Here is a 15,933-nt window from a genome sequence, read left to right as displayed (position 1 = left end):
AAGAGAGGCTTCCTATAGTGTCCTACACACAACAGGAGCTCTATTCTTGTTGGTTGAGTGAATTAATCAATAATTAATATAAAGAGATGCTTAGAACATGGTGCACCTTCTCTTTTTCAATCTGAATTTTCAGATTTGGTGGTTTATCCCAATCTACATCAATCAACTATTCACACTTTCTATACCACATCACATATCAATTTTTGAATTCCACTGAGTATAACTGTATAGTCTGTAATTGCATGTAACTGTACACATTTAACATGTGTGATTTATTCTGAAGTCATTTAAAAAATTGATGAGTCTATAATTTTTCTCATTCTGTTAGTGCGCTTCCCTCAAGTTGTTATGATTAATGCTATAAGATATCTATTTCTGTGGTGATAACACATAGTGTACTATATATATATACAGTTCTAAAGATTGAATATTGCTGAGTATTTTGAAACATTTTTGTTAGAATGTGCTGGACAAGTGCTCCTTATTGCAATAAAGTTAATAGAATATTTAGCTTCAGACGTAGTAATGATATGCTAGGCAAGCATAGTAAATACTATTATTTTGATATGGTTCTGCTTATTGCGTGCACTAAGGAATCCCTCATGCTGTGTTTATAGGAAAAGATGACACTGAAGGTGCTTTACTTGAGAGCAAGCAGACCTTCAGTAGAGGGAGCTACCGGGATAGTTTAAGGTAAGTTCAAGCTATGGGGCAGAGTTTAAGGTTTTAAAATATTTTTAGGAGCTTTCTGCAGCAACAATATTTCAGGTATTACCAGGAGAGCCCTAAGCAGAACCCCAGATTTTGTGTAATAACAACATGCAAATGAATCCTTGGTTTCCATATTGATATTCCTGTTTCTGATTCATGGGACTTTTTTGTTTAACTTTAGCTTCTCATCTTACTGAGGGTAGGGTCATGGTAGAAAAGCTCTACAGTTAAAATGTTGTTTATTGACTTTAGAAAGGGGATTTAAAAAAATATGTGTTTAGTCTTTCCCCTCAAAGCTAACTGTGGTATGGAGGTTAAATTCATTTCTTTAGCTCTATTCTTTAACCTACTGAGTTGCAACTGAAATCAAATATTTCTTCTTCCAGAATAACCCATCTGAAGCCATATCATGCTTTACTTAGATGAAATAAGAAACGTATTTTCTAATGTTTAAAGAGGATTTTCCTAAACATCAACTGTTTCTTTTCTTTTCCTCTTTTTTTTAAAGTTTATCTATATTTTTCTATGGATGACAATATGGATATTCATTCTCAAAACAGTTTTTTTGGAGTATGTTTATTAGAAAAACTAAATTTTAGTCTTTCATGCTGGTTTAAAAGTTTTAATGAGCTAGATCTTTTTACATTTAAAAACTTTGAGTTAAGAAGAATTCTGCTCAGGAATATTGTATACTCATGAAAATGTCATTACAGATTTTTTCTTTTTTGAAATCAATTTATTTTATTTTTTATATGCTTTATTGATTACGCTGTTACAGTTGTCCCAATTTCTTTTCCCGTTGTTCCCCTCTACTCAGTGACCCATTTTCCCATCAGTTGTCCCCCCCCCTTAGTCCATGCCCATTGGTTGTGCATATAGTTTTCTCAACATCTTCCTGTCTACTCCACTCCCTTCTACTATGCTTCTTAATTCCTGTACCATCTCCCTCCTTTTCCCCCTCCCCACTCCTTGCTGACCTCCTCCCCAAAATGTTCCCCATACCTATAATTCTTTTCCCACTCTCATTGCCTACTTAGTTTGCCTTTGTTTTGATTCCCTAGCTTCTGTTGTTGTTGGTTGTGATACAGTTTTCACTTTAATGTTCATAGTTTTGATCTTCTTTCTCCTAAACAAGTCCCTTTAACATTTCATATAACAGTGGTTTGGATCTGATGAACTCCTTCAGTTTTACTTTGTCCTAGAAGAACTTTCTCTGCCCTTCTATTCTGAATGACAGCTTAACTGGAGAGAGTAATCATGGTTATAGGTTTTTGCTTTTCATTCCTTTGAATATTTCTTGCCAGTCCCTTCTTGCCTGCAGAGTTTCTTTTGAGAAATCAGCTGATAGTCTTATTGGGGCCCCTTTGTACATAATTCTCTTCTTCTCTCTTGCTGATTTTAAGATTATCTCTTTATCCTTAATTTTCAACATTTTGATCATAATGTGTCTTGGTGTGGTTCTCCCTGGGTCCAGTTGTTCTGGAACTCTCTGTGCTTCCTTGACCTGTAAGTCTATTTCCTTTCATAAGTTAGAAAATTTCTGCTTCATTATTTTTTCACATACTTTTTCAATTTCTAGTTGTTCTTCTTCACTTTCTGGCAACCCTATGATTCAGATGTTGGCTCGCTTATAGCTGTCCCATAGGTTTCTGAGTCTCTCCTCATTTTTCTCACTTTTCATTTCCTCTTTCTGCACTGGTTGACTGTTTGTTCCTTCCCTATGTTCCGATTTGTTGATTTGATCCCTGGTTTTCTTTCCCTTACCAATAGTTTCGTATGTGTTTTTGTTCATTTCAGCAGGACTAGCTTTCATTCCTTCCCTGTCTTGTTTAAGATCTGTTGTTAAGTCTATAAGCATTCGTATAACCAAAGCTCTGAACTGTGCCTCAGAAAGATTTCCTATCTGCTGATCCATTAGATTAGATATTTGCTGTCTGGTCAGCTGTGTTATTGGGATCTCTATCATGATTTATGCCATCCTGACAGTTTTGTGTTTAGCTTTGCTTCCTGGGCAGGGCTGTCACACTTCCTATGCTATAGAGGGTGGAGCCCCATGCACTTGTCACTACTGGGAGACCCTTCTCACCACACTGTGGCATTTTTTGTGAGGGCGGGGGTCCAAGATGAATTCCTGCTGTTCACTCTCTGCTGAGAGACCAGAAGCCTCCTCCTTCATCCCTATGCCCTCCAGCCCTCCCAGTCCAAAGCAATGAGCATCTGCCTTCCCTGGCTTTGGAGTTGTGAACTGACAGGTTTGGTCTGCAGCCAGGGGTGCTCCCCAGGCATTTTTCACCTCCCCTTAAATATTGGTGTCTGTGCTTACTGCTGTCCCGCCGCCGTCACTGCAGCTGCCACTGCCAGCACAGCTGGATCTCTCTGCCCTGGCTTTGCCCCTCCTACCCATTTAGATGACCACCACTTTTTTATAACTTCATATGTTGGACTTCCATGTAGCTTTATTTTCTGGAACTTCTGCTTGTTTCTGGTTTTGCAGTAGTTGTATTCCTTCTTAGTTGTGGAGGGAGACTGAATGTGTCGGATTAGGCCTCCATCTTGGTCGGAAGTACTAGGCATCTCTTTTGTTCACTAGATTAAATGTTGTAAAGAGGAGCAGTATTTCATGTTGACAAGAAAATACATACTTTCTTAATTTTTCAGATGAACCAAATTTTACCTGTTCTAAAGTAGTTCACTTATAGTTTATTTTTAGAACTAGATAAACTTTTTAATACATCCAAATATTTCCTATTTGACCATTTGTTCTCACAAATTTTACATTTTGGTGACTAAGATAAGAAATCCAGAAATGCAGTCTATATACAGAAAGCAGCTATTAACCTCCTGCAGAGAAAGATTTATACTTTTGAGAGAGGATGGTTAAGAATGCCTCATTGAGTATGCTGACAGATTTTTTTTTTTATTTTGCTAAAAGGTGATTAAGTGAAATGTAAATTTATATCTTATTTCCTTGCCTACAGTCTTTCTGAAGGCTAGATCTCTCTTTAGTTATATATTTTAGGGTTCAAGAACAATTTAATGAATAATAGTAATTAATTTCCCAAATAATAATGTTGAGAGAGAGTAAGCATTTATTCCCCAAATTAGCTGTTTTTATTTGCAGTTGGAAGTGATAAAGCAGCTTTCTGAGAAAGGGCATGGTAGATGCAGGTTTCTGGAAAGAAGCAAGAGAGAATTATACCTCTGGTGTTTATGGTAAACCAGATGGGGAACAAGCTCTGTCATTGGGACAGCCTATCATAGATATGTGGAATGATTTGGAGGATAGGAAGAGAGACTTAAGAAATGTAAGATTAAAGAGAAGAAATCTGAGGGGACAAAGATAGAGGTCTGTCCATGCTCAGAACTGAGAAGTAGTCAACCATATTTTGACACCTTCTTTCCATATACTCCTACATGACTCTAATGCTCTGAGTTTTATTTCAGCCCCATGACCTTAAGTCTCAACCCTATCATGCACTCTGCGCTCTCCAGGTGACACCTGTCTATTCCTTACACTTTCTGGAGAACACAGCTCCACCTTAATTACCTCACCCAAGTAAATTACTCTATTCCTGTAGAGCTTCAGGTCAGGTGGGAGGGAAATGGAGTATCCCAGAAAAAGCCAGTTTGATAGCAGGCAGTAGGGGTGAGGAGTTGTTTCATGTCTGTTCATAATGAGGTTTGGCAAGAGTTTGATTATGCAAGAGTGAGGAAGAGGGAGGACTTGAGATAAAGGCACTTGGTTGAACCTGGGTGACTCAAGAATGGCGGTACCATTCACAGAACAAGTAACAAATTAGAGTAATTAGGTCGATGAGTTACTGCCTGCACAAGAAGGCTAGATGACATATATACTGCGCAGGCACCACCCTGATGTTTGTTTTAGTCCAATTTTATCTAGATACAAATAATAGAGACTTGTGAATGGTTCCATATAGATTGCACTAAGCATTCCATGTAGGTCTCTTCACCCCTAACATCTCTTTCTTTACACCATTATTAGTTCCAATTAAGTGCTTCAACAAGGAAGCTTCCCTCCTCTCCAGTCTTCAGCATTGCCTTTATCATTGAAGACTGTTTGCAAATGAATGAAAACCTAACCCAACTTGCTTTAACCTTTAAAAGGAGAGAATCAGTTGATAGAATTAAATAGCCCTTGTTGGATACTTCGGCTTCAGGCAAGGCTGGGGCTTCAAAGACATGTTCAAGTCTCTCTCCTCTTCTCCATTCTTCTATGTTTTTTCCTCACTATTGGCTTTATTTTTCAGGAAGCTTCTTTCCTTAAGAGTTTCAATGTAATTGCCAACAGCTCCCACTACTACATATTTTCAAGTTTAACCTAGAGCAGAGTAGGAGTCTCCTTCCCAGAAATCTCAGGAAAGCAAAACAAAACAACCCGAACCAATCATTTCCTATATCTGTCCTAAGAATATATAATGAGTGTTTCTGTTCTCTCCTCTCTTCATGCTTCCATTTACACTGTTCTCTCATTCAGAAATGCTTTCCCTTCTAGCCTATAAAAATCTAATTTCTTCATTAGTCACCTGTTCCAAGAAGCCTTTCATGGTAACACCTGCCATATATTTCTTTTTCTTTTAAATTTCCATACTCTTTATTCAAACCTGTCTTATAGTACTTAGCCCATTCTTCCTTATATCAGGATTGGGTGTATATGTGTTGCTCTTCAATGAGATTTAAGCTCCTTGAGGGAGGAGCCTATGATTGACTGATCCCACATTACCCAGAATTGGTTTGCATATTGTAGTTGCCCCATAAACTTCTGTTGAATGAATCAATGAACACATCAAGCTAATTTATATTTTAATAAGATGTTTGTTGACTAAATGCATCCTCCTGGGTGACATATAGCACCAGGGGTTCTATTTCCTCCCACTAGCTCATTTATACCCAGGTGGTATTACTTTAAAGTAAACATATGGTGGGGAGAGAGAAGAGAGAGAGAGAGATCAACCCTATAACTTACAACCATAAGGGAAGTGAAGGCAATGGATCATTGCCATTATAGCAATTAGCAGAACCATGTAGATTTGGAATGGATTAGAGTCTTACACCTTTTTCTGGTTAACTATTAAGGCTTTACCCCCTTTTCTTTCTCCCTCCTGGATCAAGGTCTAGCCTGGGACCCAGAGCAGCTCCACTGATTAGATCTGCCCTAAGAATAGCTCTGTCAAGTCTAACCAGAAAGTTCCCTTATCTAGTTATGGTGTGACCTGGCAAGCATTTCTGTATTTGACACGTGTTGTAAACTTGGATACCAGCTGAGTCCTGTTCCAACCTACCCACAATCCGCAGACTCTTTCACCTTTTCATTTACAGAGCTTCCATCCGGCAACGCTCCAAGTCTCAGCTTTCTTACTTGGTACATGAGCCTCCATTAGCTGTTGTAGATCATAAATCTACTTATGAAGAAGACAGAAAGGTCAGTAACCAACTGCTCATGAGGGAATGGAAGAAGTCTCTCCTGGGGACTATCATATGCCCTTTAAACCTAGAATATGAGTTTTCAAGGCCTATATTAGTAATATTTCAGTAAGTCAAACTAAACGGAGGAACACATTAGGACCTGATGGAAACTCTAAATTTTATACAATCTTTTTAGAGAAACAAAGGTTAATTAATCACTTTTAAGAATACATGGTGCCCTGGCCGGTGTGGCTCTGTGGATTGAGCACCAACCTGTGAACCAAAAGGTTGCCAGTTTGATTCCCAGTCAGGGCACATGTCTGGGTTGTGGACCAGGTCCCTGGGTAGGGGCGTGTGAGAGGCAACTGATGGATGTTTCCCTCGCACATTGATGTTTCTCTCCTTCTCTTTCTCCCTCCCTTCCCCTCTCTCTATAAATAAATTAAAAAATATTTAAAAAAAAAGAATACATGGTAACTAAAACTGGACTATTAAGGTTAATTAATAGTTCTTAAATGTACCATTTTTATAAACATAGGCAAATTACATGTACTTAGCAGATTATTTGATTATGTAGATATTCTTTAATAATTTTTAAGATTATTTAAAAACTCTTTTCCCCAAAAATTTCAATCTGTTTCTTAAATTGTAATAACCTTGGCAAAAGTGTTTGATCAACAAGATATTTGATGAGGCCAGCCTTATACAAGTAATCACAATTTTTTAAAATTGACAAATAATTGACATACGTTATTAGTTTCAGATGTACATCATAGTGATTTGATATTTCTATACCTTACAAAAGTACCCCTGTGATGAGCCTAGTTACCATCTGAGCTAACTAATCAATACTATTAATTTTAACATAATTCAGAACAACACAAACATGAAAGAGATAGGAGAGGAATCAACACATATAACAATATAAAACTCTCTTCATCAGGATGCATGCGTCCGAAGTTGTTGTGGGCACTAACTTTCATAGAAAGTGACCATCCTCCTCCTTAAAGCCTTTCTTAATCATTGCACTTTATTCTTCAACCCTGACACTCTCACATTTGACCCCCCATTACTCTTCACTTGACTCTTCTCATGGCAATTTTATTATTGAACTTCATTTGAGGTCATGTTATCTTATCTCCTTACTAAATTATAAGCTTCTTAAAGTTAGGAACTATATATTATTTGTGAGGCATCAACTTGGGTGCCTCAGCTGGTGCCCTGCACCTAGTAGGAAGATTCTAAAGCTAGTATTAAAAAATTAAAATATAGCCTAAAACACAATATTTATCAAAGGAAATAAGTTAGAGAATATTTTAATTATAAGCACATTTATTATACATGATGTAATTTCAAATTGTCTTTAAAAATTATAATATGAGAATTCATTTTGGCAGTGATCACAAGCATTGGTTCACAACGACAAAGAAGAATTTTTAAGGTTCTCTTTTGGTTTCAATGCATTAATAATGGATAAACAGAGGTCTTGCTACCTAACAGAGTTGACTTAAGTAATTTTCATAGATGAACACTTTTTCTCAGGAGCAGCAGAATGGATCACAGTGAGAGAAAAGATTTAGCAAGCATGATTCCTTCCTGCATTTTGCCAGGAAGGACTCAAGTCCTCCTCTAGTTCTGCAATAGAAATAGGTATTTCACTGACGTTCATGGTGCTGCCACTAATAACTACAAGCAACATTATGTAAGGTTTAACAGATATTCAAGGGAGAAAGAACCAACACGATGTTGAAATTTCAAACATAGCAGCACCGTTCATATTTAATTTGTACATTTTTATATTTTACCCCACCTCTGGGCAAACCTTTGACAATAAAAACAAGAGAATTAAGAAGAAGAAGAAGAAAACCCGATTTTGCTGTTGCTGTTGTTGAAACTGGTAGATGGCCCAGCACAGTTTCAGAGAACAATCAGGTTCCCTGGGTATCAGATTCCTGTGGCCTTCTTATGATGCCGGGAAAACTCCAAAGAGATTTATTTCAATAAAAGGAAACAGATCAAAAACAGATTCATTTCAAAGATATAAAAATGTTCCACATAATAGTCTACTCATTAGTATTGTAAATGAGAATGGAACAATTAAACTCAATTAAATGCTAACCGGTATAATTTTTAAAAGAGTCACTTTATATTCTCTCTCTAGTGAAGGGAGAAAAAAGAAGGAGGAAAAAAATGATGGGGAAGCTAAAGCTCCGAAAGGAGAAGATTTTATACCTCTACTAATACTGCTTCCTTGTATGATAATCATATTAAAATCTTTTAGGTTTAAAAATATCAAGTATTTTTTATGAAGGAAACTGTGGAATTAGAGTTAATAAATTTTAACTTGAGGAATTTCTAATCCCAGTAAATTTTAAAGTATTTTAAATATTTGGGTTATTCTAATCTCAAGTATATTTTTAAGTATTTTAATAGTTAACTAAATTCTGCTAGTTCAAGCACTGGTGAAATTCTTCCTTTTCAGAAGCTCTAACCTTAACCTTCTGTTCATGGGGAAATGTTCTATATGTTGCAAGGCAAAAGGTTTAATTACATAAAGAAGTTACTACACCTTGTGGTCTCTTAGAGTTTTGACACTGAGAACTTAGAAGAGAGTTTGGTAAGTCTCATAGTTAGCTGGGCACAGAGCAGAGACTACAGCCCATTTCTGTTCACTCTCCAAGCTATACTTCTGGCTCCCAGCAATGGGGTCTGATCTTAGTGACAATGCTGATAAAATTCAGTTTAGGATTAGGGAAAACCTGCAAGCTAGAGGTTTCAGTCTCTGATATCTAGGCATCTCCTCCAGGGAAATGAGAAGACAAGGTAGAATACAGGGGTGGGCAAAAGTAGGTTATAATAATAATAATAAATAATATAATTAATAAATAATACAAGAATAAACTGTTTCATATTCTCACAACTGTAAGTCTACTTCTGCCCACCCCTGTATATATGAAAAAAGTTTATCCCTACACCTTTTGGTTCTTCAGGCTTTGTCGAAGAATTAAATTGACATATGGGGTCTCCATAAGACTATGAGGCCTAAAGACAATCAGGCAATTGAGGCTTATATGTCTTCCAGAGCTAGGGAAGTGGGTAGAGGTCTGGGACTTCAAATGGTAGGAAAACAATTCACAGGAAGATAGGAAAAGCAAATGTTTGCTAGGCAGTGCACAAATGGACACAGAGAGAATTTAAAATAAGCAGGTTTTGCTAAATTCCCCTCAGTTTACGACTCTGAGCTCACATTCTTTGTACTGATCTCTGGTGATAGCTCCCTTCCTGGAACAGGCCCTCTATCTAAATTCTTTTTCTTTAAATTTTAATGGTTTATTTATTTTTTATTGTATTTTTCTATTACCACTAATTCCTTTATATGCTCTTCCATCTCCGCCTACCCCTCCCCCTGCAATCACCTCACTGTTGTCTGTGTTCATGAATTCTTATTCTTTTTTGCTCAATCCCACCCCTCCCAATTCCCCCCTGCCCAGAGATGTCAGCCTGCTCTCTATCCATGAATGTTTCTGTTTTGCTTGTTAGTTCAGTTTGTTCATTAGATTCCACATATGAGTGAAATTATATGGTATTTGTCTTTCTGACTGGTTTATTTTACTTAGTATAATGTTCTCCAGGTCCATTCATGCTGTTGCAAAAGGCAACATTTTCCTTCTTTTTTTATGGCTGAGTAGTACTCCATTAGGTAAAGGTTCCATAGTAGTCTTATCCACTCATCTACTGATAGACACTTAGGCTGCTAATCATCAGAAAAGTGCAAATTAACACCACAATGAAATATTACCTCACACCTGCCAGAATTGCTATAATCAATAAATCAACAAACAATTGCTGATGTGGATGTGGAGAAAGGGGAACACTTTTGCACTATTGGTGGGAAAACAGACTGGTGCAGCCACTGTGAAAAGCAGTATGGAATTTCCTCAAAAAAATAAAAATGGTACTGCCTTATGACCCAGCAATTCCACTTCTGGGAATTTATCTGAAGGAACCTGAAATGCTAAATCGAAAGAATATATGCATCCCTATGTTCATTGCAGTATTATTTAAATTCTTTTAGGCAATTAAGGAGGAGGTAGGAAGGTGTTCCTAAATCTTGTGTGTCTTAAAAATAATCAACCTAAAATAATTCTTATGCCAAAGAGGCTTATTTTGGGGTTGTGAAATCCTGTTCCCCTAAAGTTTTAAATATTAGAAACCCATCACTGCATCATAGTTAACATAGTATAGGGTTTAGGCATTTGGTTAAAAGGTATGACAGAGACAGGACCTATAAAATTGACTATCAGTATTTATTCATTTGAAGAATCTCTGCTTGTCATAGTTATCACTTATTATTATCAAATCTTAAAGTTATTATCGAGGCAGGAGGCCCTATGCAGAAATCACTGAAACAAAGTATGGAAAGAAGGACATAAAATTTAAGTAGGCAGTTATATTTTCATCTAACCTATATAAGGAGATGGAAGGAAGGAAACGGAAAAGCCCAATGTCTCGTATTTGACTATCAAGATGATAGATAAACAATCAGTATTTTTTAAAAAAATAAGTGTTTTATTGCATGTATATACCATGGGCTTTATTCCTTCTTTCATCTAATGAACATCAATTACACATCTATTATATGCCAGGTATTGTGTTAGGGATGCAGGGATGAATGAGAGCAGCTGTCCTTCTCTACGTACTGGAGTTGCTGGCAGGATAGGATACTTCTTTACATTTGATGAGCAAATGAGCAATTTGACATTGCTACAATAGAGGCAGAAAATCTGAAGTGAGGAAACATAAATTTTTAAAACTTTCTCTCTCTTTGAGTTACTGATTTGCCATGAACGTATTCATCTTTCCTTTCTTCATCTTTAGCTTTCTTTGAATGTGTAAATTTGTCATTACCTTTACAAAACCAGACAAAAACATTGTGTACATAATGATCTTAGTTATATTTTTTCTTTTATTCTTCTACTATGCTTTTAGCTATATCAAATCAAAGTCAATCAAAAGTCAATCTCTCAGCGACAGAGTTCTCGGTTTTTGCATCATTTAGTCTTGATAATCATATCATTTTGGTGATTAAGGAACAGTTTCCTTTAAAGTCAAATGTTTAGTAAACATGGACAAAACTATTCAAATTAATTAAGTTTTGCTTTGTTAGTTTATCTTGGAATGAGTGCTACTGGGCAAAGTTACTTCATATTGCTTTTAACTGTCTTAGGGTTAGGAATACCTTCAGGTATCAAAAAGCCAGAGAAATGTCTGTCATGTAAGGCCATGTATGGACCTCCTCTGGAAAGGTGGAGTTTAATGTTCATGCTGACACTTTCAAAATGTATAATCATGGAATCCCAGACATTTAGGGGTCTTGGAGCTTATAAACAGTACTGCTGAAGATGTCACAAAGTGGGCTGTGTCACCAAGTTACCTGAGGAGTATTTTTTAAAATCCTCACCGAGGATATGTTTACTGATTTGAGAGAGAGAGAGAGAAACATTGATGTCAATGAGAAACATCGATCGTTGCCTCCCACATGGACCCCAATGGGGAATCGAATCCACAACCTTTTGGTGCATGGAACATTGCTCCAACCAACTGAGCCACCTGGCCATGGCCTGAAGAGAATTTTTTAACATAGAGATTCATACTATTTACTACTTACTAAAGCTTACTAAATTAGAACTTCTGGTGACAGGACACAGGAATCTGTATATTTAATCATAGATCCACATGAGTTGAGTATGCATCCAAATGCATCCAAATCTGGACACCAATCACTGGTGAGAGCTGTAAAGGGCCTGATATTTTACTCTATTGCAAGTTATCAAGTTAGCCTGACATAATTTCATGGATGGTGGCAGATTACATGACAGCCCTGAGTTAGAGACAAAAGATTTTGTTAAAGTAATATCAGTAGCCAGAGTTCAGCATTTACATCGATTCCCCTGCCCAACCCCCACTTTTCATAAATTGATGCAAAGAGGGCCAGCTGATACCCATGCAAGGAAGGTGTGTTATAGGAGAGGAATCCCAGGCTTGAGGAGCCTAACTCTTATAATAGGTAGTAAGCACATCTGCCCTTTTCTTGGGATGGAGACAACATCTGTGTCTTCCAAGGCTATTGCTATACAAACGTCCTTGAAAAAATAGTCTGAACGAAGGCAGTCAATGCTTTTGTTCACAATATGTGCAGAAACATGAGAGACCCATAAAGAATCGTCACCTCCAAACAACTTAGTCCAAATCTCTCATTTTGAGGATCAGGTAACTGAGACCCAAAGAGCTCAAGTGCTCGGTGATATATTCCATTGTTGGCTGTATGGAGCTCAACCAATAATCCAATTCTTTTTACACCTATTCCACTCAGCTTTCCTAGACTTTCTCTGACATTGATTCCTAGAGTAAGTAAGCTGTCAGATATAAAATCACTGAACAGAAGGATTTCTGCATGAGTGAGTAGTAATGACAAGTGCAAATGTTGAGGGCAGGCTAAGAGAGAACTTAAAATGAAGGCAGTAACACATCCATCTCCAGCTAAGCTGCCTTCCTCCATCATATTTGGTTTGCAACTATAATAACATAGACATGATACAGGATTTTATTTAAATTGAATTGGTAATACAGTCTTTTTTAATAAGCAAAAGAAAAGCACTTGAATTCCTTGCTGTTATATGTTCCTGACATTCAGCTACAAAAAGGGTAAATTACTACATGTTAATGACAGAGAACACTAATTAATAGCTTTGTAGTCAATTTCCTATGAATATTTTAGTATATTCTAATAGAAAAATATAAAAAGTTATTACAGGTCTATATAAGCCACCTAAAGTCTTTTCTCAAATAAAGTGGGTAATAAATTTAAAAGTTATTGAATAGATGGGCTAAAGACAAAGCACTGAGTAATATCTATAGCAAGGAAAACTGAAGGTAAAAATGAGGTTCTGAATATAATATTTTCCTTAAAGAAGATAAAAATTTGCTGGCTCTGACACTTTAATGGCAAATAAAGAGATCGGGATAAGGAAATATTGAAATAATTTTCTCTCCTTGTAAAGAAAATGTGAAGTTTAGAAATCTAAATAGATCTCAATTTATTCTTGAGCATTAAGTAATTAAGAAAAATTTTACAGAGAACATGTAAATGATAATTGCTGACACCACTTCGCAAATTTTTAACATTATTTTGCCTCATTTCAGATACCCTGGCTTGCCTTAGGAGCTTTGACATACCTTGAAAATTTCCCATGTCCTAAAATATGTAAATACTACTAAAATACAATTAATTTTTTAAATCAGGGGTTTATTTTTCTTACAGATACAACATGTTTATTACTCACTGTGAGTCACTACATATGATACTGTGAAGTGAGACCTGGAATCTCACTTTCAGATGAGTGGCATCTCTAGGCTCCTCTCTTCTAGTGACAGCATGGTCGCAAGAAATTCAAAAACATTCCTCACAAAATAACAACTTGCCACCCCTTATAGATCTTTCAGGCCATTCGTAACCAATCAAACCATGACTCTTACATCTGTGGATGCCAAAGGCTCTGCTGCATTAAAAAAAATTATATGAAAAAATGCCTGTGTGTACATTTGGATGATTAATCTCACCCTCTCTCCCCTCAAGGACAAGAACCTTCCTGTGGAAGAAGAAATTGAAGCTGCCCCAGTTAGGAGGATTCTGAAACTCAATGCTCCAGAATGGCCCTACATGCTGGTTGGGTCTGTGGGTGCAGCTGTCAATGGGGCAGTCACACCCCTCTATGCCTTTTTATTCAGCCAGATTCTTGGGGTAAGCACACTGCTGGACTAGCTTTATTCTCCTCACCGTTTGTCCTTCTCTCAGTGGATAGTGATAGATCGGCTCTTTAGTGTATTTAGTTTTTTTCCTCATCTCTAAAGGTTAAAAATGCCTCCCGTATTCCATCACACAGAAGGTGGGAAGGCGAAGCTAAGCACTGCCATAGGGGCAGGCAGGACAGTCATCGAGGCATCGTGTCTGTAAAAAGTGCACTACAGCTGCCAATTTAGGGTTAGAAGAGGGCAAACCTCCTCTATGCGAACCAAATCAGAATGCAGATAGGTCTGCTGAGTCATACAAAGGGTTTTAGGGCTATTTCGATCTTGCTGAAGAGCTGAGGTACAGAGTTTTATCTATAATAGCAGGTGTTAGTGCATGTTGTATAAGTCTCTGCTTTCTTGCCGATGGCATCACTGAAATTGGGAGGTAGAGAGAAAATGGGAAAAGGACAGAGAAGGAAAATAAGACATGGGAAAAGATTAAATCAGTTTTTTTTCACTTCATAGAAGTTTTGATATTCTGCCCCTGACTTCATTGCTATAATGAAAAATAACTACAAATATTAATTAGATACTGTTTAAGCACTTTATATATAACAGTTCATTAAACTCTCTTAATAACCATCTGCAGTAGGTATTCCTATTGTTCCCATTTGACAAAGGAGCAAACCAAGGCATAGAGAACTTGAGATAGCAAGTAGTGAATCTAAGATTCAAATTCAGGCAGTGTGACTATAGAGTCAGGTTCTGATGCAACCTTATCATTGCAAAATTATTTATCAAAATGTTATCAAGTTCTCTTAGTTGAAACTTACACACACATCTTGTGAGGTCAACAGTAAGGCAAACCTAGAATCTAGAGAACTTTATTAACTTGTTCAAGGTAAATCAAGCTTTCGGAAGCCTAGTCTAAAGGATTTTCCAGCGCACCACACTGTCAGTGTTTAGTAAGAATCTTCAGTTTTACACCCCCATCTCTCTCTCTCTCTCTCTCTCTCTCTCTCTCTCTCTCTCTCTCTCTCTCTCACTCCCTTTCCCTCTCCCTCCCCACTTTTCTCCCTTCCCTCTTTCTGTCCCTCTCTCAGAATTCCTGACCAGAGAGGAAAAAAGTTCCCACAAGCATGAGTTGTACAGAAAGGCCTGGATAGCCAAGAAACAAAATCAGGTCAATCGGGTAGGGAGGGCCTCTGGCTTCAACTTTCACACTGACCCCTTGTGGTAAATGAGGAAATGAGGTTCATTTCAGAGAGAAAATTGGCAACACAAGGACCTTCACCTCTGGTAAATGGAATTTCTGGTTATGTAAAACCTTTATGCTGAAAATTTTTTAAATAATTAATTTATATTCCTTAGTATCTAGAAAGTACAATATCCTAAAATAATAGAAATTTCTGTTTGTTCAATGAACAGATATTTGTTATCTCGCCTAGACATGGTGCTAGGAACTTGGAAATGCAGTATCAGTCATGGTGTCTTCCTTAATGGAGTTTCAAGTCTATGAAGAAGAGAGACATTAAACAAAAATATCCACTCATCATTTCATTGCTTAACAAACTTTTATTGATTACTTACTGTTTACCAGATCCTGTGGCTGGTATTGGGAACAGGATGGTGAACAAGAACATCACAGTTCCTCCCTGCTCTCATAAAGCTGATGAGCTTGTAATAAGAAGCTCTGTGAATGCATCACACTTAGCAGTGATGTAGGGGTAGAAGGCATAGGGGATGGGGTTGAATCTGTAAAGACCCAAGACTATAACAAAGGTGTTTGCTTTTAAAATAAATCCAGGAAGCCCTGGCTGCTGTGGCTCAGTGGACTGAGTGTCAGCCTGTGAACCAAGTGTCGCTGATTTGATTCCTGGTCAGGCCACATGACGACGTTGCACATCCAGCCCCCAGCTGGGGGCATGTGAGAGGCAACCACACAGTGATGTTTCTCTCCCTCTCTTTCTCCTTTCCCCTCTCTAAAAACAGATAAATAAAATAAAA

The 15,933-nt window shown here is 37.3% G+C and overlaps 1 protein-coding gene across 1 annotated transcript in view; it reads left to right on the top strand.

The window, feature by feature from the left end:
- ABCB11 (ATP binding cassette subfamily B member 11) overlaps positions 1–15,933 on the top strand; it is an 80,309-nt gene that overhangs the window by 40,486 nt on the left and 23,890 nt on the right. The window contains exons 16-18 of the mRNA XM_090280521.1: positions 618–693; positions 6,049–6,151; positions 13,772–13,936. Coding sequence (XP_090136647.1) covers positions 618–693; positions 6,049–6,151; positions 13,772–13,936 — 344 coding nt within the window. The remainder of the gene's footprint in view (positions 1–617; positions 694–6,048; positions 6,152–13,771; positions 13,937–15,933) is intronic.

This window comes from Furipterus horrens, unplaced genomic scaffold (genome assembly GCF_987537825.1).
Source record: "Furipterus horrens unplaced genomic scaffold, mFurHor1.1.pri manual_scaffold_1, whole genome shotgun sequence".
Classification (NCBI taxonomy): Eukaryota; Metazoa; Chordata; class Mammalia; order Chiroptera; family Furipteridae; genus Furipterus; species Furipterus horrens.
Note: the sequence above shows the minus strand (reverse complement) of the source record. Positions and strands in the feature narration are given on the sequence as shown.